Source organism: Harmonia axyridis, chromosome 6 (assembly GCF_914767665.1).
Source record: "Harmonia axyridis chromosome 6, icHarAxyr1.1, whole genome shotgun sequence".
Lineage (NCBI taxonomy): Eukaryota > Metazoa > Arthropoda > Insecta > Coleoptera > Coccinellidae > Harmonia > Harmonia axyridis.
The window spans coordinates 31,361,477-31,386,860 of NC_059506.1; the positions used below are offsets into that span (position 1 = coordinate 31,361,477).

Genomic DNA, 25,384 nt, shown 5'->3' on the forward strand with positions numbered 1-25,384 from the left:
TTCAATTTAAATAATATTTCATCTGAACAGCTATTTGGATTAAAAAAATGCCTTATATATTATAAATTCGTCAATTAGGAAGAATATCGCATTCCAAATATTCAAATTTGCATATTTAATCGGGAATCACTAAAATAAATATATTTCATCCAATGTTATATACATTCATAATGATATAGTAAAATTGTGGAATTTAAAATATAACACAATCTGACAACGTAATCTAACCATGTTGGGGATTTGTGAAAATTGCGTATACTTCCTCTATCTATGTTTATTACTCTATGATTGCTCCTTATGAAGCTAAATGCATGTGGAATAGGAGGTGTAGCATAATACAATTTTCGAAGACTACTTGAGGAATCGCATATCGTTGTTAAACATCATAGACCACCTCACACTTGAATATGGTGTACCGCAGGGAACAATCCTTGGTCCAGAACTTTTTATCACATGAATGATATGTAGAAAATTTTACATTTCGTGGTCTCCACCGGCACAATATGAGCATGAATGAAGTAGCCCTGAAAGCTCCTGATGCTCCAAGTTAGTAGTGCGTCTTTTGATTTTTTTTCGTCTCAACAGCCATTACTATAATAGCAGCTTTTCTTTTTCGAATGTATTCTATTCTATTATTCAGATACCGTTCATTTAACTTACTTTGAATTGAATTTTTCATATGAGTATTTTATGGTATTTTATGTATTTTAATGTTTTCTGATATTGAATATACTATAGAATGTATTATTTCAATAGCTACTTAACAGATAAGCACGAAGAATGTTGTTAATAACTTGATGAAACCATATTATTCGAAAATAATGGTGTGAAACCTCATTACACAATACAATTGGATATTTCGAGTTTTTATGTTATAACGCATATTGCGAATAAATAACCAAATATCTTTAATAGAATTCAGCAAATAAAATGCAACCTAATCAGAAAATCCAATTATTACCAAGCTTTCTCAAACGACCACAAATTTGACCACATTCCTTCTTCAATTAATTCCCAATATCAAGTAATATCAGAGAATAATATTTACCATCGTATACAAGCATTCAAAAAATGTTAGCGATCAACAAGTTATTCAATCATAAACGGTAAATCTACTTCTTTCGATATTCCCCTCTTCTTCTTCTTCTTTTTAACATGCCGTGCTATCTTTCGAACCGACTCAGACAACAAAAAACTAGCATGTATAAAATAATTACCAACGAACTCTGAATAGTGTTATAAATGACGTAATCCCAGGGTTTTAAAGGCTAGAATGATTGTCAACACCGACAAGTGAGAGAAAGACCTGAAGAAATGGCAGAAAAAAGTTAACGACACCTACAATTGATATTTCATTGATGGTTATACCGGGCGGAAATGAAGAAATCACGTTGCAGGAAGTGAAAAGACTGGATGGTACTTCCGGTGAAGCTTCTGATCTTCCATAAGTACGGCGAAGAAGAATGCATATCATTTCTATTGGGATATTTTTACGTCGAAGGTCAGTGATGCAAATATGACATTTCGAGAAGATGTAATTTTATTCTTCTTCTCTGCATGAACAATTATCATGGGTATAATGATTACCTGCATCGAATAGAAACTGCCGGTGGTGCTGTCAGAAGTTCCTGGTTTCTGAACGTTGTTAGTCAAGGTATAGCTGATATTTCATGAGAATGAATAGGTAGTCAAATATTGGATAGCTCAATAAGTGTGCTAGGTTTAAATTAATCCGGATTTTAGCGGGTATCATGACAGGTGACATATTTGAGTTGGTAAACTGAAGTGCTAAACGATAGAATAACTGTATTCTTGAACAATAATATCTGCAGACCGATTTGGCGCATAAAATCATTTTCAGTGATGAGATTCATTTGCACCTCGATGACTTCTTCAACATGCAAAACTACCACAATTGGATCTCAGAAGATTAACTACTTAGTGGTAAATGAGGAGGCAATGCATCTGAAATGTGTTATTATCTCTTGTCTCTTTTGTGTTCCACACTTAACTTCAAAACTAAAAACATATGTAGGTACTGAGATATTACAGTATTTCTCAGAAAATGTTCTATATAACATTTTAAATTTGCATTTTTAATTATGCGACCTTTGATCTGCTGATGGGATAACGAAAACTAAAAGGTTACAGATGTAAACTCATCACCATTATAGAATATATTCAGATATTTTGGAAAACCAAATGGCGGCAAATGTCCAATGTAGGTTCTTGTGGAGTTAATAAGGTCCTTTTAAGTTTAAATATTTTTTCGGTCAACGTTCAAATTTTTGTTACCTATAGAGGGTGTTCATACATTTGAGGTATTATTATTCACTGAATCGATCTTTTTGGTTGATTGATCGTTTGTTCTTAACCCTACCTATTTATACAAACCCAGGGAGACCCTTGTATTGATACGGTTAACGAAACCAACGACATCCTTAGGAGCCTTGGCTATTACTTTGTGAGTATCCAGAACTTATTATTCCATATGAGTGGTTCTTAGGCCAGTCAGCTCCGTGCATTAGCAAACTATGTGTTCGGCTGTTTCTACCTCTTTTCCACAGAACCTGCAGAACTCATCTGCTGCAAGTATAAAGTAGAGACAGCTAATGTCTCGGTTTGCAAGATAGAGGGCTTACTTCCCAGGGATCTATAGAAATCCACGTTTTAGGCCCATATACCTCAATATCTGTGCCTCTTTCTGATTTTGATCCATCGTTTTACCATATGGAGGACTTTTTGTCGAAGCGATTTACGAAGTTCATTGCACTGAGGCGGTCATCCATGACCGTTTCAAAAGGTACTTCGAAATCGAATATACTTGGCAACACATCTGAGAGTTTTGTCAAGAGGTTTGAATACAATTGATTCAATATCCCCATATGGATATTGGAGGTAAAAAGAAAAATGAGAGATTCCTTGAATAATTATTAGAAAAAAGTCCTATAAATATGTCGCAAACGCTTTGTTTTCGAGATACAGGGTCTCTCTTGTAGTCCTACTTTTTTGTAATGATTATACCAGTTTATCGAAGCTTTATTGATCTTTTCCACATATTGGGTAAATAAGTACCAAAACTTATAATCAATTCATTCATCACAGCTTACTAACTGGACTAACTGGAATAATTTAGATTTCCTGAGTATTACTAGAAAATTGTTTTTCTCAAAATAGGTAGGAGATACGTCAAAACTACAAAAAACCAAAAGTGTAGAACTGGACCTTAGTTTCTCTTTACATTTTTCAACCAGTGGTCCACCAAAAAAAGTTCTGAAGGAAAGAAGCGGGCTCTATTCCAGATAAATATCATCCTGTAGATTTGCATTCAAATTCAGCATATCAAAAGATGAAAAAATTTAATTGGGAAATCTATGCCAAATTTGAGTTAAAAATCTAGTGAAGGGTAGAAGCTATGAGAAAAAAATCGAACTTTAGCACCCTGTATAACAAAAACGAAGCGTTTGCTGTTCAAAGGACCCTTTTTTCTTGAAATGATCATAGGAATCTCTCATTTTTGTTTGTACCTTCACACTCTGTATAACGAGGCGTTATTTGTGCGTTTGCCTGTACTTATTTTGAAAACTAATGAATTGATTTTCAAAATACTTTCACTCATAGATAACCTGATTTTCCGTGAAGGTTTTAGGCAAAACTAAATTCGGTCGAAAGCCAATTTATGTGTAATTTTCGAGGAGTTCCGAAATATTAGTTATTGCAAAATGGCGAAAGTGCGAAAGTTTTATTTTGCAAATCTGTGAGTGCCTATGTTTATAGCCTTTTTTTTTCCTTAAAATGATCTGAGGAATCTGTTATTTTCGTTTGTACTTCTAATTCAAGAACACCTTGTATAAGTTGGTCTATAAGCTCTGTTTTGTATCCGTAGAAAAGTATAATTACCCTGAAGATGCGAAATAAATGTTGTTAACACTAAATTATTTGTGGAGTTTATTTTGTTTAATTTTATTTGTCTTACAATGATGAAATGATAATCTCCATTTTTCCTTCAAGGTTCTCAATAAAAATCTCCCATAAACTTCGTATTATCAATCAATTGTATTGAGCCCACCTCTATAAGATCATTATTCTCCATCGAGCGCTGTCCTCTCAATGAACTAGATTACTCACTTAAGATTCTCAACAACGCATCTTCCACATAAAAACAATTGGTACGTTCATATACCTATCGTAGACATCCGCCTAAATATCCAGAGAAGTTTCTTTACTTTCTATTCGCAGAAATGTTTGGGAATGGCGTTCCAAGGTAAACATGAACGTTCTCATAGCTGATGCCGTGGACATTACACACATGCAGGAATGTTGAATTAGTCACCGCTAATAGCAATTTATTGTTGTTGTCGGGCTTTATCGATTGCAACTTTTATCTGTGTCTCATCGTTTCGAACGGTGTTTTTAGGAATCGTTGGTATATACTCTGTGTGTTGTGTGAAGGATTCAGGTAACTAGGAGTTCTTTCGGAATATAAGCTTTAGGCGGTAGCCTTGATATAGATTTTGGTACCCATTGAGTACCAGTCAAATTCAACCTATTGAATATAATTATTGGATTGACTCTTTATTTAATCGATGGAAATTTTTTTGAAACGAATATAAAATGACTGGTACCTCTTATATTTCCAATTATGAATTACAATTGTTTCGCTACACAGTACAAAGAAAAAAACTTACTCAGGTTTAACCTCTAACTGATTAGTTAATCACAAACTAATATCAAATTAAATAAAAAATAAACAAAGAAACAAAAAATAATACATAACAAGCCAATTGAAAAGTCCCCGGTCTACCATAGTAAAAAACTTTTTTTTTTGGCAAAATTCGATTTTATTATACAACATAGTTGCCTTCGAGGGCGATACAGCGATTATAGCGATCTTCCAAATTTTCTATACCATTTTTGTATTACGATTTGTCTTTCGCTTCAAAATAGGCCTCAGTTTCTGCGATTACTTCTTCATTGGCGCTAAATTTCTTTCCAGCGAGCATTCTTTTGAGGTCTGAGAACAGGAAAAAGTAGCAGGGGCCAGATTTGGCGAATACGGTGGATGCAGAAGCAATTCGAAGCCCAATTCATGCAATTTTGCCTTTGTTTTCATTGATTTGTGATACTCCGCATTGTCTTGATGAAACAGCATCTTTTTTCCAAATGGGGCCGTTTTTCAATGATTTCATCCTTCAAACGCTACAATAACTCTATATTATAATCGCTGTTGATGGTCTGGCCCTTTTGGAGGTAATCATTGAATATGATACATTGCGCATCCCAGAATACTGATGTCATAATCTTGCCAGCTGACTGTAGTGTTTTTCTCGCTTTGTATTCGGTTCATCGTGTGCAGTCCACTCAGCTGACTGTCGATTGAACTTCGGACTGAAATGATGGGGCCATGTTTCATCCATTGTCAAATATCGACGAAAAATTTATGTTTATTGCACTTAAACAGCTTCTAACACTGCTCAGAATCATTAACCCGTTGATACTTTTGATCGATTGTGAACTCGCGCGGCACCCATTTTTGCACACAGCTTTCTCATGTACAAATATTCGTGAATAATATGATGTACACGTTCAGATGATATCTTCACAATGTCTGCTATCTTCATCAACTTCACTTTACGATCATTCAAAATTATTTTGTGAATTTTTTTGATTTTTTCGTCGGTGACAGCCTCTTTTGGGCGTCCAATGCGTTCGCCGTCTTCGGTGCTCATTTCACCACGTTCAAACTCAGCATACCAATCAATGATGGTTGATTTTCCTGGTGCAGACCCCGGAAACTCTTCATCAAGTCAAAATTTTGCTTCAACTGTATTTTGTCCCTTCAAAAAGCAATATTTTATCAGCACACAGAATTCTTGTTTTTCCATCTTTTTTCAAATAACAAAAGTAGCTACACTCACAACGCAATATCTCACAAACTAATGGTCGGACTGATGTCAAATTTTGACACGTATCGTTTGAAGATTGGTACTAACTAAAAATCATATGGATTTAATACTAGCACCGCCATCTGTGCATCAAATCAAAGATTTTTCAATTGGCCTAATATTCGAATGAACTCATTCATTATTATTAACATCAATTACTTTGCGAAAAACGAAAAGTTAAAAATTTTTTTTTCATCCTCAAATTAAAGATATTTACTTTCTCATATGTCGATTATTGTTTAAGGAAATAATGTGAAAACCCCATAAAAATCGATGATTTGTAAGAACAAATATTTATTATTTCGTTTTGAACTGAGCAACCACGTGATGGTGTTCCCTCTTAAATGTGACACCCGTTATTCACCAAGTATAACGAACCCGCTCTTACAGCAATAAATGCAACGACCTTCGTAATAACATTCGAAAAATTCGCATCGAAATGCATCCTCGTTCCTTAACAACACCATACACATGCCCACGTCATGCCTCACCACATAAATACCTCATATTTTATCATAAATAACAATTATAAATAAATGAACGCACATACACACACTCACAATCATAGAAATGTGCATTCGGACACCTGGCTCGATCGTCGAGGTTGGCCATGGAAACGCTGCGTTGCGAAAGCAGCATTTTCATTTCGAAAATTGAATAATGTAGGTGCGTTCCGTATTCGATTTTCAGACGTTAAGTATGTCATTAGGTACGTACCGTACCCGGCTCACTCGATATTCGAGTTTCTCTAATTTATTCTCGATGATGAGAAGATAAAAATGCGAACGCTTTGGTCTGTCTCTGTGATTTTTGTATGTTATTGTTGAAATTCGATGGTTGGGCGGAGAGGACAGGTGGGTTCACAGATTATGATGACAGCGATGATTTAACGCATAAAGGTTACGATTGGGTATGAATTCACTTCTGTGCTAATGGAGGTCATCGCATAATGAGTTGAATCTTCTATTCGAGATTATATTCGATGGAATTTTAGTCTCATGGATTTGGACTCGATGAGTCATGATTCTCTACAACTTCCCTGGTCGTGAAAACCCAATCTTCGACTTATAACGTAGATTATTTTTAGAAATTATGTTGAGTATATAAAATTGAATTTTGACCCTAGAGAAATGTGAAAAAATATTGTGATATTCTTGAAATTTTATCTTGAAACATTGTGAATATTCATGATAAAAAAAAAAAAAAAATTTTCAATTAATATCTATTCGCAAATTATATAGCGAAATTGAAATTCACTGTAACTGAACTAGTTATAAATACCACTCTATAAATGATAAATATAAATCACTATACGTTTCCTTATTTCCTTAGTGAAGGTAAACTTAAAGAACGAGCGCTCAAAAACAGCATCGATCTTCCTCAACCACAAAATTCTATCCTTCTCACTAAAATATTCACGCAATCTATACTTTTCACCCAAAAGGCCTTTGTTCTATTTTAGTAACCCAAAAATTTACACAATTCCATACTTTTCACCCATAATGCCTATGTTTTATTGTAGTCTATTTCAGTCACCCAAAGAATTTACACAATTCTATAATTTTCACCCAAAATGGCTATGTTCTATTCTTGTTTATTCAGGCCATCCTAAAATTCACAAAATTCTATACTTTTCATCCAAAATGCCTATGTTCTATTACAGTCTATTTGAGTCACCCAAAAATTCACACAATTCCATACTTTTCACACAAAATGCCTATGTTTTATTCTGGTCAATTTGAGTCACCCAAAAATTCACATAATTCTATACTTTTCACCCAAAATGCCTATGTTCTATTCTAGTCTATTTCAGTCTTCCAAAAATTCACACAATTCGACACTCTTTACCCAGAATGCCTATGTTCTAATCTAGTCTATTTCAGTCACCCGAAAATTCTCAGAATTCGATACTTTTCACCCATAATGCCTATGTTTTATTGTAGTCTATTTCAGTCACCCAAATAATTTACACAACTCTATAATTTTCACCCAAAATGGCTATGTTCTATTTTAGTCTATTTGGGTTATCCAAAAATTCAAATGATTCTATACTTTTCACCCAAAATGTTGATGTTTTATTCTACTCTATTTCAGTTAGCCAAAAATTTACAGAATTCTATCATTTTTACCAGAAATGCCTATATTCCTATGTTCTATTCAAATCTATTGCAGTCACCCAAAAATTTACCCAATTCTATCCTTCTCACCAAAATATGCCTATGTTCTATTTCAGTCTGTCGTACGGTAAATCAAAGTCACATACATTCTAATTGAAAACCTTCGACATTGAATTAGATGCCGTATCTAATACAGCCAGGCACAAAAATCGCTCAGATCCGTTACAGTTGCATGTCTATAACGTTTTCTACAAAGCAACTTAGTAAAAGTAGACGGTGGTAATGAAAAACATGTCAAATTCAAATTATCTCAATTACATATTCTCCGACTAAACTTTTCACAGTTATTCAGCACTCGTTCTACCTTACTCTAATTCGGTAATACAGTCAACACCGAATGGGTAAGGTTAGAATTCCTCATACTCGCAACCTGAATGCGGAATATAAAAATTCTAGAAAATTGCTGACCGGAAGTCCGCAGATGCAAAACAGTGTGGTCACCCATCCAGACACTGTACCCGCACAACTCTGCTTAATTGAAACAAGTCCATTTTCTGCTCGAATGATATTTCTATTTGGCTCAATTTTCAATTTAAGAATTTTATTCATGTCGATATACAGGGTCGCCATTTGAAAACGAAACAGACGAGATTACAGACGAAATAAAGTTTTTCGATAGAAATGCTCGGACAGGTCGATTTCTGTTTCGAGGGGGACAACTTAAGATGTAGGTTACGGACGCATAGCGCTTCAACCCTTGCTGCTACAACCCCCATCCCCAATTTTCGAATAGGGAAGATGGGGTGAGTGATACCTCAATTTAAAGGTATTTTTATACTGATTTCAGCACAGTAATTGTTTTTTCATTTTATGCATTAGTTCTCGAAATATTCATGCGTTAGTTAGTTAGGAAGGAAGCCACAGTCATGGTTGTTTTGAAGCTCAAAATGTCGATTTTTCACAAAACACTACAAGTGCCATGAAAACACCACTTCATTTTCAAATACTTAGTTAAGAATATTTCGAGAACTAATGCATAAAATGAAAAAACAATTACTGTGCTGAAATCAGTATAAAAATACCTTTCAAATGAGGTATCACTCACCCCATCTTCCCTATTCAAAATTTGGGGGTGAGGGTTGTAGTAGCAAGGGTTGAAGCGCTATGCGTCCGTAACCTACATCTTAAGTTGTCCCCCTCGAAACAGAAATCGACCTGTCCGAGCATTTCTATCGAGAAACTTTATTTCGTCTGTAATCTCGTCTGTTTCGTTTTCAAATGGCCACCCTGTATAGTAACACAAACTGTCACCGAATCCAGGCGAATAATTTTTAAGATATTGACATCTTAATAATACGATTTTAAGGAAATGTAACTTTTGGATAATTTAAAACAATGAGTTTTAGTTTGATCGATTTGGTAGTTTTTAAATTGTCCATTTGTGTTTTTTTGAGAACTAACAAAAAGATATTTTAAATGTGTTTATTTTAATTCCGATTTAAAATTTTTGTGTCTCAGTCGAAAGTATAAACCCATTATTGAAAAGACATCAATTTACAACCTGTATATCCTCTAATCTTCTCTCCAATCAATACGCCACCTGTTGGATTCGCTTCAGCTGTTTTTCCATTAATTTCTGTATTCCGATGTTCATTGCATTGTTACAGATTCCCTTTTTCAATTCAATCTAATATTTATGATAGATTTGAAGGTTATGAAATATTCGTTAGTTTTATTTTGTGTATAATGTTCTTGACTGTTTCAGTTTTTGTTGGATTATATCAAGTTTTCATTGAAATATCCGATGATTTCATCAAATTTTTGATGATTTTATACGTTCTTGACTTGATTCGTATGAATCTTTCATACCTATTAGTTTATTAAAATTTTGTAAGTTATTATCTTTCAACAAATAAATATTATATTTGAGTGCATTTTCATTTACACTCCTTTTTTGATTTTAAGATTCAGGTTGTAGATTTCCAACATCACCAAGAATTTTCATGGCAAACATTGTTTACAATGACGTCTTCTTCGAATCACTCAACAAATACATTTCCATACATAGTCTTTTGAATAATTATTAACAATCATTTAACTGGGTATCTCATAACATTTATTTCTCTTCAAAGAAGAAATAATATACTTTGAACAATATCCCATTTATCAACGTTCGGTTTCAACCATAAGACCAAATTTTATCGATATTAAACTGTTCTCAACAGTAGCCTCAATATCTTTTTTTTATCGAAAATATCAGGCAATTTTTGTGTAATTATTTCTTTATTTTATTTCAGACTCCATGTCCAATGACCTAGAAAGATAGCAAATTTCAATATGGAGTGGATAACAGGTGACCTGATATGGTTTGACCCAGGGGTCGGTTATTGGCTCCCTGGCGAAGTTCTCGAGTGCCATAGAACTGCCAATGTCCTCACAGTACAAGCCACTGTGAATGGAAAAGTGAGTACCCTTCTTTGGCAATATACGGTACTTTGAAATATTTTTAAAAGATGCAACATTCCCCCATTTTATAATGATAAGGAATCCCCCCTGTAATAATAAGTTATTGGGATAAGGCGGATTAATATCTGTTAAACACAAAAGATCATTTCGTACATTGAAAAAAAATTGATAGCAGTTTTTTAATTGTGTTGCATGACCTTCAGTGGATCTTCATTGAATTAATTAATCATCTGTGAAGCATTACAATGTTTGCTCACTGAAGTACTAAGAGACCCATGAAAGATTGATTATATCCAATAAATCAAATCAAGTTGAAGACATGTTCAATATTGAAGTGTTCCTTATGATTTTAAATTGAATTGATTTCATGATTCATGTTGAAATCAGATATGAATAATTTTACATGAGTAAATTATTTACAGAATTGTTGTCTTTTTATGTTTTCGTTGGCTATATTAAGGTTAGGTAATATCAGGTACATATCTTGAAATAGTCTATTACTCTTCGTGTTGTATCTACAAATTTGAGAGTGTATTTTCTTCACGCGATATAAGAGTACTAGTACCAAGTTCTGAACCGTACCGGGTACCAATTTCAAATTTGTCTACAATACAACGAAGAGTGTGTCGATTAAATGAATTTTGTCATCCATGAATTTCTTCCAGTATTCACAAATTAGCACCGATTTTGATAAAACAAGTTAACAATGATTAAATAGCATAACCTACTGAACATAAGTGACATAAGATACGTCAAAAATAATACACAGTGCTGCCATTATAAACATTTTAGATTGTATCATTCCTATTGGAAAATCGTTAATAAAACTTCTTGTTTGGGACACCAAGAATTGTTTCAGCGAAAGTTGAACTTCCTTACCAATTGAAACTCTTCCAGACTAGTATGTCAAGACAACCGATATTCCCATACAAAAATAAAGACTGTTTCCTCATCGATCTCACCAGACAAAAGTACACACGATTGATTGTGGTAAACAATTGGATTGAACAATTAAATGATACAAATCTATTTCTCACGATTACGTAAAAAAGCATGTTCATTCAACATTACGAAACAGTGAAATTCTTTTAAATGTTTCATTAGTAGTATCAACAAAAAGACAACCATCTGAAATTGGATGAATTGTGACCAGAAATGTTTCGAATCATAGAATCGATTTCAAAATCTTCTTCTTCTTGGTGTAGTCTGCTTGATTTCGTCTTCGGGTATTTCCTGACGTACCTATAATTACTGATTTCCTTTCACACAAGAAATTCTTCATCTTCAAGTATTCGTCTACTTTCGAAGAAGCCGTCTCTCTCGTCAGAATTTCACTTTTTCAGAATTGGATCAGTGTAATTCACATGTTAAATGAATTATTATATCCCAGCAATTTTTGATTAATTGAAGTGAAAGTATTTTTTTTTCTTTCGTATCATGAGTTATTTATTAGGCATTTCTCTGTTTTATTGTTGTTGTAACTAGCTTCATCGGTTACCAGTGACGTGCAAATGTCAGAGAATCCGACAACGTCGTCTAAGGATGTAGTCCATATAGTTATAAACATAGATAGAGGGAGTATACGCAATTTTAACATGTCCCCAACATGGTTAGATTACGTTGTCGGATTGTGATATATTTTCAAATCCACAATTTTACTATATCATTATGAATGTAAATTATATTGAATGGAATATATTCATTCGAGTAACTCCCGATTACATATGCAAATTTGTATATTTGGAATCCGAAATTTTTCCTGATTGTCGAATTTATAATAAGCAGAATATTTATTATTTTCTGTTTCTATCTGCTGAAATCCAAGGTTTGGCAACTTTTGCTCTCCTAGTGTCATCGGTTGTTTCATGTCGTTTGGCGCGCTTGAAGTTTGTTTTCTGGATTTCTGAAATATTTAGGTTTTTATTTCAATATATTTTGATTTAATATGAAACGTTGATTCACTTTTAGACATAAGAAGTGCATTCTTTGTCGAAAAACTCGCGAATTGAGTGAAATATCGTATCACTGATATGTTTTCATTTCCGCGCGCTTCATGTCAAAATTGATATTTCATGTTGGGGACAAAATTTGCTTACTGAAAATGACATATGCTTCCTCTGTCTATATTTATTACTCTGAGCTGTTATTTGATTAATATGTATTTTCAATTTGAGTTCAGTCGTTCAGTGTAGTCTCAATCCTTTACTATGAAATTCCATAGAAGAATGAATTCATAATTCAACACAAGACAAGCATATGGAATAAGTTCCGGATCTCTTATTTAAAAACAAACGATCAAAGAGGTACCATCATGCTGTCAAATTCATTTATGTTCTGTCAATTAGAATCTGATTCGAATTGCTAGATATACGAAACAAACCAAAAATATGTTATATCCCTGAAACAGTTTGAAACCAAACTTTCAATTAACAAATTAATGGTTCCAGAATAATTATTTTTCAAAATGTTGTTCGAAACCTTCTTATTCATTAAATTTTATGATTTCTCTCATAGTAGTTCAGAAATTCAGTAGCAGGAAATGGAATGATAAATCCCAGACTCAAACTTTTCACGAAGAGTAAAAGAATGTTCTCAGAGTAAAATACTATGTTGACTACGCCACTGGTAATAATTCATAACACGAGCGCATTAAATTCCGCTAGTCTTCTTACTCTCCCATTTGCTTTTATTATTTCATAAAATGATCTAGAAAGGCGATATTGTTGTATCACCTCAGTTATATCACCGCTAGGATAATATGAATCAACAGATGTTCAGTAACTCTAGCTACTTAATAGTAGCAAAGGATGAAAAGGAAATCAAGCCACCTTGAATTAATGTCATCTTAAGTAGACAATGTTATGTAAACAGAATGATGTATCAGATAGATATTGTATGGGTAAATGTTTAGGTATACGATCTTCTATTTTCTGGTTTTTTGAGATTTATTTTTGATCTCGAAAAATGTCAAACTCAAATTTGATAAAACACAAAAATTGAAAAAGAGTTATCATCCAATTAAAACAAATATTGGAAAAGTACAGCTGAGGAAGAAACGCAATGAAAAATGAGGAAACTACTTATAAGTGAAGTCAGGAACGAACGCCGTGCAACATTTCTCGGCTTCAACTCATATGGCACCCAATTTCTTTGTTTTTGAATCATTCCCATTGAAATGACTTGTTGCGTCACCCTCAAGGATCCTGGCTATTCTTGTTGCGTTTGACATGAGTCTTGATCAACTAATGCCTCCAATTCTGCATCTACGAAAAACTTCTCTCTTTCACCGCCACGCTGGTCTTCGACGTCAAATTTACCGTTCTTGAAGCGTTGATACCACTCTCGGCAGATTTGTTCATAACTTTCCATGTTCCGTGCCGCCCCCTCAGAAATAGCGAATTGTTCCATATTCCCTTTCGCAAAACTAATAGCGCGATGAATTCACCTCTCTGCAGGATGATGCGATGCTGTAACTATTTAGGTGATATAGATTTATTCCATGTGAGTCAGAATTCAATCAAACAGAGACTCAAAAGGTTGTATTTGAGTCAGTGAGATTTTTTTTTTTTTTTGATCATTTTCATTGCTGTTTCAATATATATCATTGTTCTTTTTTTTTATTATTGTCTCACAATAATTGGTTTTCCTTTTTTATTCATACTGTTTCATTATATTATATGTGTATCTATATATTTTTGTTTTGCAATTAAGTTAATCAAGCAATTAAGCACACTTTGAGATTCCAAATAGTGGATACTGTGTTGGGTGATCATCACCTGTATGTATTCCTGCTTATATAAATAAATAAATAAATATTAAAGCAGAAAATTAAAACCTTCCGCAAATGACGAGAATTTGGCTTGTAATCTGACAAGTTTAATCGAGAATGACTTTATGATGCAGACATAAATCGACTAATATTTCGATGGCGTTATGTTTACAAATACCTAAGCATATTGTATAACATCTACGATCTATTTATTTTGACTACCATTTACCGCTACAGCCATCTATTGCAAAACGGCGGAAGCAAACTATTTATGTGGCCTCCGAGGGTGCAATTGGCGCATAAATGAGCGAGAGCTCAGAAGTTTCTCACTTCCGTTAGTCCTTTCCTCTTTTTTCGATATTCATTTTGAATTTTCTATGGCTCTGGCTATACAAATGCAACCAACAAGAAATTTAACACAAAGCTTTTACATCCCAAACTAAATTTTCTTTTCGATCGAAGGTGCAGTTTTAAAACAAAATTAAAAAAAACAAAACAACTAAATTTGCATATTTATGGAACCTCTTGTCAAATTTTGTCCATGAACTAACTCAACACAATTCAAATACTAACAATAATTTTGAACATTCCAGTCCCAGACTTTTGCCCTTGCTGAAGGAGAGGGCTCAGTACTCAGACGTCAAGATCTCGGCGAAAATGGGGTTGAAGACATGACTCAGCTTTCTGATCTTCACGAGGCTGCTCTGCTATGGAACTTAAAGCTGAGATATGAAGGCAAGCAGATTTACACTTACGTAGGTAGTATACTTGCAGCTGTGAACCCATACAGAATGTTCGATTCGAGCTATGGAATCGAGATGGCCCAGAAATACAGAGGTAAAATCATAGGATCATTACCTCCTCATCTCTTTGCCTTGGCATCAGCAGCATACTCAGGACTACCAGCACCTCAGGTGATTATACCATATACAGTTTGAATTTTCTCGATATAATTTTCAATATTTATAGGTTGTAGTTATAAGTGGTGAAAGTGGATCAGGCAAAACAGAATCAACCAAACTCGTGATGCAATACTTGGCAGCTGTCGCACCGTCAGCACCGAGGGGACAAGCGTTGGTCACGGAACAGATCCTTGAGGCAGCCCCTCTTCTGGAAGCATTCGGAAACGCAAGAACGACCAGAAATGACAACAGTTCTCGATTCGGAAAATACCTAGAGGTTTATTTCAAGAACGGTTCTATAATGGGTGCTAAAATCACTCAATATCTCTTGGAGAAATCAAGAATAGTGACACAAGCGCCACACGAGAGAAACTATCACGTGTTCTATGAACTTATAGGTGGTCTCAACAATGCTGAAAGGCAGAAATATGGCTTGGTTGATGCCGACAAATATTTTTACTTGAACCAAGGTGGAGCAGACTGTTCACCTGGACATTCAGGTATGTTTAATACGTGAATTCAAGCTAGTGATTTGATTTGCTGATGATTTGTTTTATTCTGCAGGTTCTAGTGCTGATTGGTCAGGATTGACGAGAGCTATGCAAGTACTAGGAGTGGGAGAACAAGAACAAGAAGGAATTGTTAAGGTTCTGGCATCTGTCCTCCATCTCGGTAACATTTATTTCCATAGAAAGAAGTTGAAGCACGGTCAGGAAGGCGTTGAAATTGGAAGTGACGTTGAAATTAAATGGACTGCCTACCTCCTTCAAATATCCGCTTCTGGTTTAGAAAGAGCCTTGACTTCTAGGATAACAGAGGCGAAATCTGAAAGAGTGTACTCACCTCTCAATATTGATCAGGCTTTAGATGCTAGAGACGCCTTTGCCAAAGCCTTGTACTCAGCATTATTCGACTGGTAAGTTCTGATATCTTCATATTCCTTCCAATTGTACTAACTTGAACATTTTGTGCTTAGGCTTGTCACAAGAGTGAATTCTATAATCCAACGTGGAGGCCTTCATGACGCTGGCAGGGTTTCTTTATTGGACATTTTTGGTTTCGAGAATTTGGAGGAGAACTCATTCGAACAGCTCTGCATCAATTTTGCATCAGAATCACTGCAGCTCCACTTCAACAAACACGTTTTTAAGTTAGAACAACAAGAATACGCGAAAGAAAGATTGGAATGGACAGATTTAACATGGGCTGACAACACACCGGTGATACATCTGCTCAGGAAGAAGCCCCTAGGAATTCTTCATCTGTTGGACGATGACAGCAATTTCCCTAGGGCAACTGATAACTCTTTCTTAGACAAATGCGACTATAACCATGCTTTGAATGAATATTATTGTCGACCGAGAGTTGGAAATAGAGAATTTGGGGTAAGTTGTTTTCAAGTTGACAAAATTTTTTCTTAAATACGATATTTCAGATCTGTCATTTTGCCGGACAAGTCTGGTACCAAGTGGAAGGGTTCCTAGACAAGAACAGAGATATTTTACGTCCAGAAATAGTAGATCTTCTTGTGTCATCCAAAGAACCACTGGTGAATGCTTTCGCAAAACCTTTGTTGAATCAGGGAAAAACTAGGACACTTCCCAGAGGAACCAATGGTAGATTTGTCACAATGAAACCAAGAACGCCGACAGTAGCAGCTAGATTCTCAGATTCTCTTCATAACCTTTTGGAGTCGATGTCCAAATGCAACCCTTGGTTCGTCAGATGCATCAAGCCAAACAATGATAAAGCACCTATGAAATTTGACATGCCTGTTGTGTTGGAACAGTTGAGGTTCCTGGGTATGCTTGATACCATAAAAATCAGGCAAGCTGGATACCCCATCAGGCTTAAATTCCACGAGTTTGTAGATAGATACAGGTAAAAATTACGGTTAATTCCTTTGGAGCTAACCCCTATGACCATATCATTGTTGCAGATATCTACTTTCTGGTAGAATGCGTAGGGGAACCCCATATCGTGAACTCTGTCATCAAATTTTGGAGAGGATGCCCTCAACAGAAACAGGTAATACTGAACTTCATCGATGGTGGTATCAAAAATTGAGAGTTAATTCCTTCCAGATGGTCCAGACTATCAGTTGGGAGCAACCAGGGTATTTTTGAGAGAAAAACTCCAACAACAGCTTGAACTGAAGCGTACCGATTGTGTAAAAGATTCAGCCGTTGTTCTTCAAAAATACATTCGAGGTTTCATAGCTAGAAGAAAATACAGACGACTCCGTAGAAGTGCCATAACTATCCAAAAACATTGGAAAGGTTACCAACAACGAAACAGATACTATAAAATGAAAGCTGGTATCGTAAAAGCTCAAGCTTTAGTCAGAGGTCGATTAGAAAGAAGAAGGTACAAACAACGTAAAGCCGAATTTAAACGAAGAGTAGAAGCTGAGAAGATAGCGCAGGAGAGAGCGAGGCAACGAGCTCAAAGAGAGGCGCAGCTCAGGGATCAAGCTCAAAAGAATCAGGCCAAAACTAATATACAGAATCTTGAGATTCCAGCGGAGCTTGCCTTTATATTTTCCAAATTGGAATCGCACAATCCTTCTCATTCTGAGAAGAACTTGATGAAAGTGCTAGGAGGCATCAGTGGACAACCAGCGACTGTGGCCCTCCCAGCTGATTTACATCAATTTGAATTTTCGAAATTCTCGTCAGTTTATTTCAAAGGTGAGTACTTCTAATGAAAAAACTGCCACATGTTAGGTTCTAGTCATTTTGTCACTCTAATATTGAAAACTTCTCAATTTGTTTCAGAATCTGGATTAGGAGTAAAGAAAGAACCTATAAATACCCCCTTCCTCTCCAAAGCAGCAGCAAGAGATGAAGATTTCAGAGACTCAATAGCAATGTTCAAACTGATTTTACGTTGGACTGGAGATACAACGATGTCTTTACCTAGAGAAAAAGCGCTAGCTGACTATTTCGTTTATAAAGGTTTAAGTTCTAGGGGACTCAGAGATGAGTTGTTGGTACAGCTGTGCAACCAGACTTGGAAAAATGAAAATAACGAGAAAATTTGGACTCTGATGGCTCATTGTCTGAGTTGTTTCCAACCAAGTCCACCACTAAGCAAGTGAGTTCCTAAGGAATATAATTTGAGTATCAACTAACATACTTTAACTTCAAGGTATTTGCTGAAGTTTATCTCAGACCATGCATCAGCAAACTACAAAGAAATTCTTGAAAGGAAGCTCTTGAGAGGTTTACAAAAAGCTCCTCATGCTCGAGCTTTGCCTCCTACTCTCCTTGAATGGAGGACAACTAAGCAAAGGAATAACATGGCTCTCACCTTGAGTTTACCTGATGGAAATCTGTCAACAGTTCATATAGACTCTTGGATAACCTGCGAAGAAGTGAGTAAGAAAAATTTCCGTACAGATTTTTGCTAACTTTTTTTTTATTTCAAGGCTGCAAATTTAGCTATATCGGACCTAGGAATTCTTCCTTCGGGTTGGAGTGTAGTTTTGGACGACTCAGGTGTTATATCGGATGGATGTGGATTAGATTATGTATTGGATCTAGTTTCTGAACTGGAACTTCCTCCAGGTTTTCCAGTTTCAAAATCTGACCTACTTAAGACTGGAAACAGGAAACAAACTTCAGAAGTTGACCACCATATTTCACAACCTATTCCAAATTCGCCAACACGTCCTCAAGTAAGTTCAATTTTCATGTTACCATAACAGTATTCATTCTTGCTGTTCCCAGGTACCTCCACCAGAACCACCTATTCAAGCCATGAGGAAGATATCTAGAGAAATAGTTCAACAGAAGAAATCACCACCGACCCAAAGACAACCAGTGAATACTTCAAGAAAACCATCTAGGGAAAGCTCAACAGACTACTCCGTGCAAAGAAATTCCCCTATAGCAAATAGTCCTTCCCGGAAAGTATCTCATGATGCACTTTCCAGGAGTTCAGCTCTGAATGAAAGATATTTCGACATCGAAAAAGTTCGTTCTAGATCCCTAGATAACCTCCTTAACGAGCCTGAACCCACACCACTTGCAGACCTAGGCTTGAGTCAGTCTAAACTCAATGAGAGGTATCACTCAGTAGAGCAACTAGCTCCAATGGCTCCAGGTATATCGAAGGCCAACTCTAACTACATGTCCTCCCAAGAAATAGAATTCGAATTCCCAGATGCTTCAAGTGTGAGCACTTCGCACAGAGGAGGACCTAGGTATGTCAAGTCCCAATACAGTGGTAAAAGGGCACCACCTGGGTCTCACTCAAGCAGTAGGGCCCACATAGAGAAATCAGAGGGAGTCAGAAGTTCAGCCATGTCCGATACTAGTGAAGCTCCCAGTTTGGCAAGTCATGTAAGAAGAGTTAGAGTACCTAGTCAAGCATCAGATGTAGACCAGTTCTTAGATGACCTGTTTAGTCCAGTACTAGACGAGTTGAGTGATGCCAGGTCTTTAGCAGCAAGTATCAAAGGTGGTCGTAAAAAGCAGAATGAAAGCGTAGATGATTTCGTGTATGGTTTATTGTCTTCATCTGAGGATCATGAGCATCTCAACATTAAAGGCTTAGTGAAAAGAATCAAAGGAGGAGGTACCACACACCAACAGAACGGTTCAAATTCTCCTGCGTACAATTTTTCTTCTATACCCCCACCAATAGTCGGTATTCCACCTTTAATGATGCCCATGTTACCAAATCAGGACAATTTTATGCCAGCATTCATGCCCGTGAATCCAAATGGCAACATGCCTCTGTTGTCCCCCACTCAAGAAGGGTTCATGCCAATGTTTAATCTACCATTGTCGCCAAATGGTAATGAAATCACGCAGAATCAACAGAGTTTGCAAAGAGCTTTCCTTCAGAGTACGATGGCGCAGAATCTACAGATACAGCAGCAAATTCTTGCACAAAATCAAGCGTTGCATCAGCTTTTACTTCAGCATGCTACTACTAGTGATGCCACAACGGAGAGTCCTAAAGCATCAACAACGACAACAACTAAAGCTCAGGTAAGTTTTCGAAATACTTTTTCGAAGTATTTGATACTTATAATTGTTTTTTCGATAGATTCATCAACCTGGTCAGAATCGTAAAGCTAGCTTCACCAGGAAGAGCAGTTCTCCTAGTACACCTTCTTATGAATATAAATCCAGGAAAGGAAGTTCGGAAAATAGTATGATAATGTCGAAGAATGGAGTACCTCCACCACCTCCTATGCCTCCACCTTTAGACGAGGTTGATCCCAATGAGACTAGACCATTCCTCGATCCCTACGGAAGAGCAAAGACAGTAAGAATAGGTGAGACCATTGCAAATTATTTTTGCTGTAATCAAATGAAATTATTGAATGTGTTTTTTCAATCAAGGTTTTCATATGTCTATGTGTGTTTTTATGTGTTTAGATAGCCAAAAGCTAAATAAAATAAAATTTACTCAAGGTAAATGGAGATGGCCTCCACCGAATGACGGAAACAACCCACAGAATGGTGAAGACTTCATGCATTTCAAAATGCGCCAAAACCAACGAAAGGTCACACCGAACAAAGACCAACCGTTGTCCTTGTCCAACGGACTCAATGGAAGCAGAAACGAACACTCTACACCCGAGTGGGAAGAAATTGAATTCGAACAGCAAATCAGAGAAAAAGAATCCGAGAAGATATCGAAGAAAGCCAAGAGATCTTTCGATATCGGAGCTTCAAGACCGTCTCCTGGTAGCGTAGGTAAACTTAAGCTGAGTTCTGAGATGAGACAGAGATTGGAACAAGTAACAGCCAATCATTCAGTGAGATCTAGTAGCAGTAACGTAGAGAAACCAAAGAGAACTGTGAGTAAGTTGGAGGACACAAGAAAGATGATGTTGGAGCAACAACTGGCTGGTAGATGGGGCGACGATACAGACCAAAATAGTGGGAAGTCGAGTCCGAGCACACCACCACACGTAAGTCAGATTTAACTGAATTCCCTTGGTTAATAACTCGTCGTGTATGTCACTCTTTAGCTCATTTAGTAAATGAATAATTTGTGTGAAATGTATCCAAGATTATTGTTTTATATCATGAATTGCTCCTCATTGTGTAGCACCCAACGAATGGCTCAAACTCGCCATCCAACACGAGCTGGTCCAATGGAAACTGGAAACCTGGACCACCTCCACCACCAATGGGTCCAAATTCGATACCACCTGCACCTTCTGGTCCTGCTCCCCCTCCACCAGCCATGCGACCAATGCAATCTTTGAATTCCGTGGACTCTGCAAGGGATTCCTTCATGGCTCAGCGTCAGGACCGCGATACTTTCGGAGTGCACCAAAACAGGGTTCTGATGGAGAGCTCGAAGAGGAATTCCTTCAGTGCCAACTGGGATTCGCAAAGTAGCATCACCCAAGAGACTCAAGACGATAGTGAGTTGAAATTTGATTTTTTTGGTGGATATCGATTTGATTTGATAATTTTTGCAGTGCAATGGGGTAAGGATTCTGTAGACATCGAAAAGTCTGAATCTAGGGACAGTTGGGATCAAAATGATTATCCTGTTAACAAAATGGATTCTATGCCGAGGAGAAATGTCCAAAAAGAAAGAGTAGAAAGAAACGAAAGGAGAGACATTGAAAGAAGAGATACTGAACGAAGAGAGAAGAAAGCTTTCAAAGAACCTACAGAAAGACCTACGTTCAAGACGCATATGTTCAATAAGAGTGCTCAAGAACGAGAAAAGAAATTGTCTATTGCTTCTACCCAGATGACGGACAAAACAGAAAGTAAGTTTTTTTTAGCGTTCAACAATCTTCTGTAATCAAAACTTTTGTATTTAATCTTTTTGAAATTGTACAATTTTAACAACTTTCGATTTTCAGATCAAGAGTGGCCAGAATTCATGCGTCCTATCCCTAGTCCACCACCAAAATCACCTCAACCGCTCAAGAAAACCCTGGAAGGTCCTATGACGACATCATCACCAAAAACCACACCAAGACTTCTTCCTTTAGGATCATCTGCCAGTATCACGTATAATAGAGTAGCATGGCTTCTGAAAGTCCGCAAGGAGTTCTTCACACCAAGCGAGAATTTCGGTTCACCAGCAGCCCTACATTTGATCTTTAGCCAGATAGCTTCAGATGTGTATGGCCTCAGTTCCTGCTTGAGGTTGACACAAAGCGAGAAGAGGGCTGGTGTGAACATGCTGAGTGGATATGGTGTTACTGCTGATAATTTCCATGTATCTAATAGGGCTAACATTAAGAGGAATGTTGTGGAATTGGCTAGAACTTGGCCGCTTTACTTTGCCAGGCTTTTCCCAGTATCTGGAGCTGCTCAGGTGAGATGAACTTTGCTTTACGTTAGCATCTTTTTTTTCTTTCTACGCCAGCTTCGAATTTTGGTGAAAGTTGTCTTTTTGAATATTTGAATATTTGCGTGTTTCTTTCAGTTGGCTGATGTCCAGATATTGGCAGTGTCTCACTGGGGAGTCCATTTCGTGAAAAGAGACCATCAACACCTTCAAATAGTTAGGAGTTTTCCATTGGGTGAAATCAACTACTGCACTGCACCAAGACCTACCACTGTTAGCTTAGAGGGACCTCAAGGAAGGTTTACGTTGCATACACCTAGGGCTCAGCAGTTGTCGGAGATGGTTACAAAGTTCTGTGGAGAATTTAGAAAGGTAAGTGTTTTATTCTTTTGGTGTGGTGTTAGTGATAACGATAAATGCACCCAATTCATTTTTTTATAATTATTTATACAACAAGTTTATGAAAATGAACACTTGGTAGTTTGTTTGAAAAGCTAACTTGATTGGATTGACAACAAGCCATTCGATTGATCATATTTTGGAGCACTTCTTGATTTAGAGAGTTATTCGATGGCTTCTTCAATAGGTAATGATTTTCAAACGCCCTTTCAATTAAAGTTTGATTGTCTCTACCTAATTTATCATAGCGTATATTCATCGTTTTGTTTAAAATGTTGGTATTCATTTAACTATTCAGCTATTTTTTATTTAGCATTATTTTATTTATAATGATAAAAATTGTTCAAAATTGATTCTAAAGAAAAATTTCGTATTCTAAGTCTTTTCGTTCAATTTGTGGGTAAAACAATGATAAGGATTGTTTCAAATCAATTTTAAAATTTAAAAGTTTTCTTCATTATTTTTTACACAAATTCAAAAATTATCATTTTCATAAATGAAACAGAAATCTGAAAAATAGCTAAATATTTGAAGAAAGACAATCACATCCAACAATTACCGGTATCTAAGATGATATCTAAAAATTCTTGTATCCACTGATAAGTTTGGTGACTCGAACTAAGGATTTCCAGTACATTTTCTCATCGCATCATTTAATGACATGGTCTTATTTTTTTTGGAAAAACCTTTAATTTCTTTGCATAGGGGGCGCAACATTGAATTATCATATTATAATGGAAACTACAGCAGAATTCGATGCGAGCGCCATAAGAAATGATGCGGAAATCGAGTGAAGTTACCGGCAAACTCTTTAAAATCCAAGACACCAATATTTCTAGACATCTTATTGGTACCTTGCAATGGCATCACATCACAGCTGCAAAGCAGCTTATTGTCAGTGATATTACTGCTGAGAAAATGACCATTGGACATTTTGGGCACATTGATTTGTTGTTGACAAGCTTATTGAACAGTTAATATAAATTAAAAGTTGCAAATAATTGATGATTCTTATTCAGAATTCGGAAATAAGTAGTGGATGCTGCACCTAATTGGTACTAGAAAAATCCAGAAACTCGTATTATAATGAATATAAAAACATAATATTATAGATTTTGACTTGTTTGTGTTGCCTAGCAACATTTGAAACGGCTTGTTTTATTTTTGAGTTTTCCTTCTTCTTGAGTGCATAGAATGAGCATTATTTTCTTCGTCTTCTTTCTCTTCCATCTCTATTATGTCTGTTTATTCTTCAAAACCTGTCTAGTCTTGATTCACGGTGAGATTATTGCTCCATTTCATTCGTGGTCTTCCTATACTTCTTCGAATAGACGATCCATCAGGTGCTACTCTTACCATTCTTTGTTGGTCCATTAGATGTATGTTCTCATTTCACTCCTTCTTTATATCTAATACCCAATCGTTGATGTTATCCACTTTCCATGAACGTCTTATGTTTCACTTCGTTTTCTGTCTAGTAAAGTTTTTTTCAGCGATTTTTCGTAAATTCGATTACTGTTTTAAGACCTATCGTGACATACACAGCAGAAACCCAACCAGATACAGCAAACACCAGAATGGTCTTGAAGGTTGGAGAAATGAAGAACAAGCATTATGATGGTACAAAATTCAGCTATATAGTTATTCAACTTAAGAGAATAAGAAAAATTTTCTATGATTTGGAAGCCAAGCAGCTTTGGGCACGGTTAGGGCTTGAATGGGTAAGCCAAAAGAATTTCGCCAGGTGGAAAAAGAAAACACCCAAAAGCGTTCTCTTGACAATGTGGACATATTGTAGATATGGTTTTACCTATCCCCATCTCATCTAGAAAGTTAAAGAATGGAAAAACTTCCAAGCCACTGAGCACCACAAACAGATTATCTCCCAAGATCCAATTAATTCCGATCTGAAGCATACATTATCACCACATGACTGCTCCCCTAATAATTAGATCAGCGTGCGGTCAGCTCTAGAGAACCAGCGACTCTTCTGCAAAACGATAGTTGATCACTAATATCGCCTTCGCTAAAGAAACCGTGACCAGAGTGATCTTCTACCACACGTTAATGGCGCCTACCCAAGAATGAAAATTGGCCGAGTGTCTCCTCTGTAATCAGAGTATAAAAAAATTTTAACAACTCTCCGCAATTATGAACGCTCTTACGAATAGGAGTGTCGGCCTGGACTGGAGTAGATTGACCGTGTTTTCTTTGTGTTAATGAGGATTGTTTAATTAATTGATGCGTTTGTTGGGAAAGTTTTTAAGCTGCAGGATGAATTCTTTGAATATTTTTCAATCTTAACAGAACTCAGGAAAATGTTTTTCTTCTTACGTTAGATCTTAGTCTTGTGTTTTCTGAAATTCTTCTCATTTTTTGGATGCCTAAGTCCAGATTTTGAACTAGCGTTTTGGTGGTCTTCCTGGGAGTCTTATGGTGTAGGGTTTTTCAGTTTTTGCTATTTTGGGTAGTCGGTTGTTGAGCATCCTCTCTACGAGGCCTCTC

The 25,384-nt window shown here is 36.2% G+C and overlaps 1 protein-coding gene across 2 annotated transcripts in view; it reads left to right on the plus strand.

Moving 5' to 3' along the window:
• The window catches only part of LOC123681757 (unconventional myosin-XV), a 78,549-nt gene that overhangs the window by 23,077 nt on the left and 30,088 nt on the right, over nucleotides 1-25,384 (plus strand). The window contains exons 2-19 of one of the 2 annotated variants that reach the window (XM_045620031.1): nucleotides 10,360-10,525; nucleotides 14,891-15,211; nucleotides 15,267-15,699; nucleotides 15,764-16,115; nucleotides 16,176-16,584; nucleotides 16,635-17,080; nucleotides 17,139-17,227; nucleotides 17,284-17,889; nucleotides 17,977-18,295; nucleotides 18,350-18,575; nucleotides 18,630-18,878; nucleotides 18,931-20,199; nucleotides 20,258-20,489; nucleotides 20,629-21,131; nucleotides 21,272-21,593; nucleotides 21,651-21,950; nucleotides 22,047-22,507; nucleotides 22,619-22,852. In XM_045620031.1, the coding sequence (XP_045475987.1) occupies nucleotides 10,400-10,525; nucleotides 14,891-15,211; nucleotides 15,267-15,699; nucleotides 15,764-16,115; nucleotides 16,176-16,584; nucleotides 16,635-17,080; nucleotides 17,139-17,227; nucleotides 17,284-17,889; nucleotides 17,977-18,295; nucleotides 18,350-18,575; nucleotides 18,630-18,878; nucleotides 18,931-20,199; nucleotides 20,258-20,489; nucleotides 20,629-21,131; nucleotides 21,272-21,593; nucleotides 21,651-21,950; nucleotides 22,047-22,507; nucleotides 22,619-22,852 (6,897 nt within the window). In that variant the 5' untranslated portion in view covers nucleotides 10,360-10,399. Of the gene's footprint in view, nucleotides 1-10,359; nucleotides 10,526-14,890; nucleotides 15,212-15,266; nucleotides 15,700-15,763; nucleotides 16,116-16,175; nucleotides 16,585-16,634; nucleotides 17,081-17,138; nucleotides 17,228-17,283; nucleotides 17,890-17,976; nucleotides 18,296-18,349; nucleotides 18,576-18,629; nucleotides 18,879-18,930; nucleotides 20,200-20,257; nucleotides 20,490-20,628; nucleotides 21,132-21,271; nucleotides 21,951-22,046; nucleotides 22,508-22,618; nucleotides 22,853-25,384 lie in introns of both variants that reach the window. The other variant, XM_045620030.1, reaches the window with a different exon arrangement.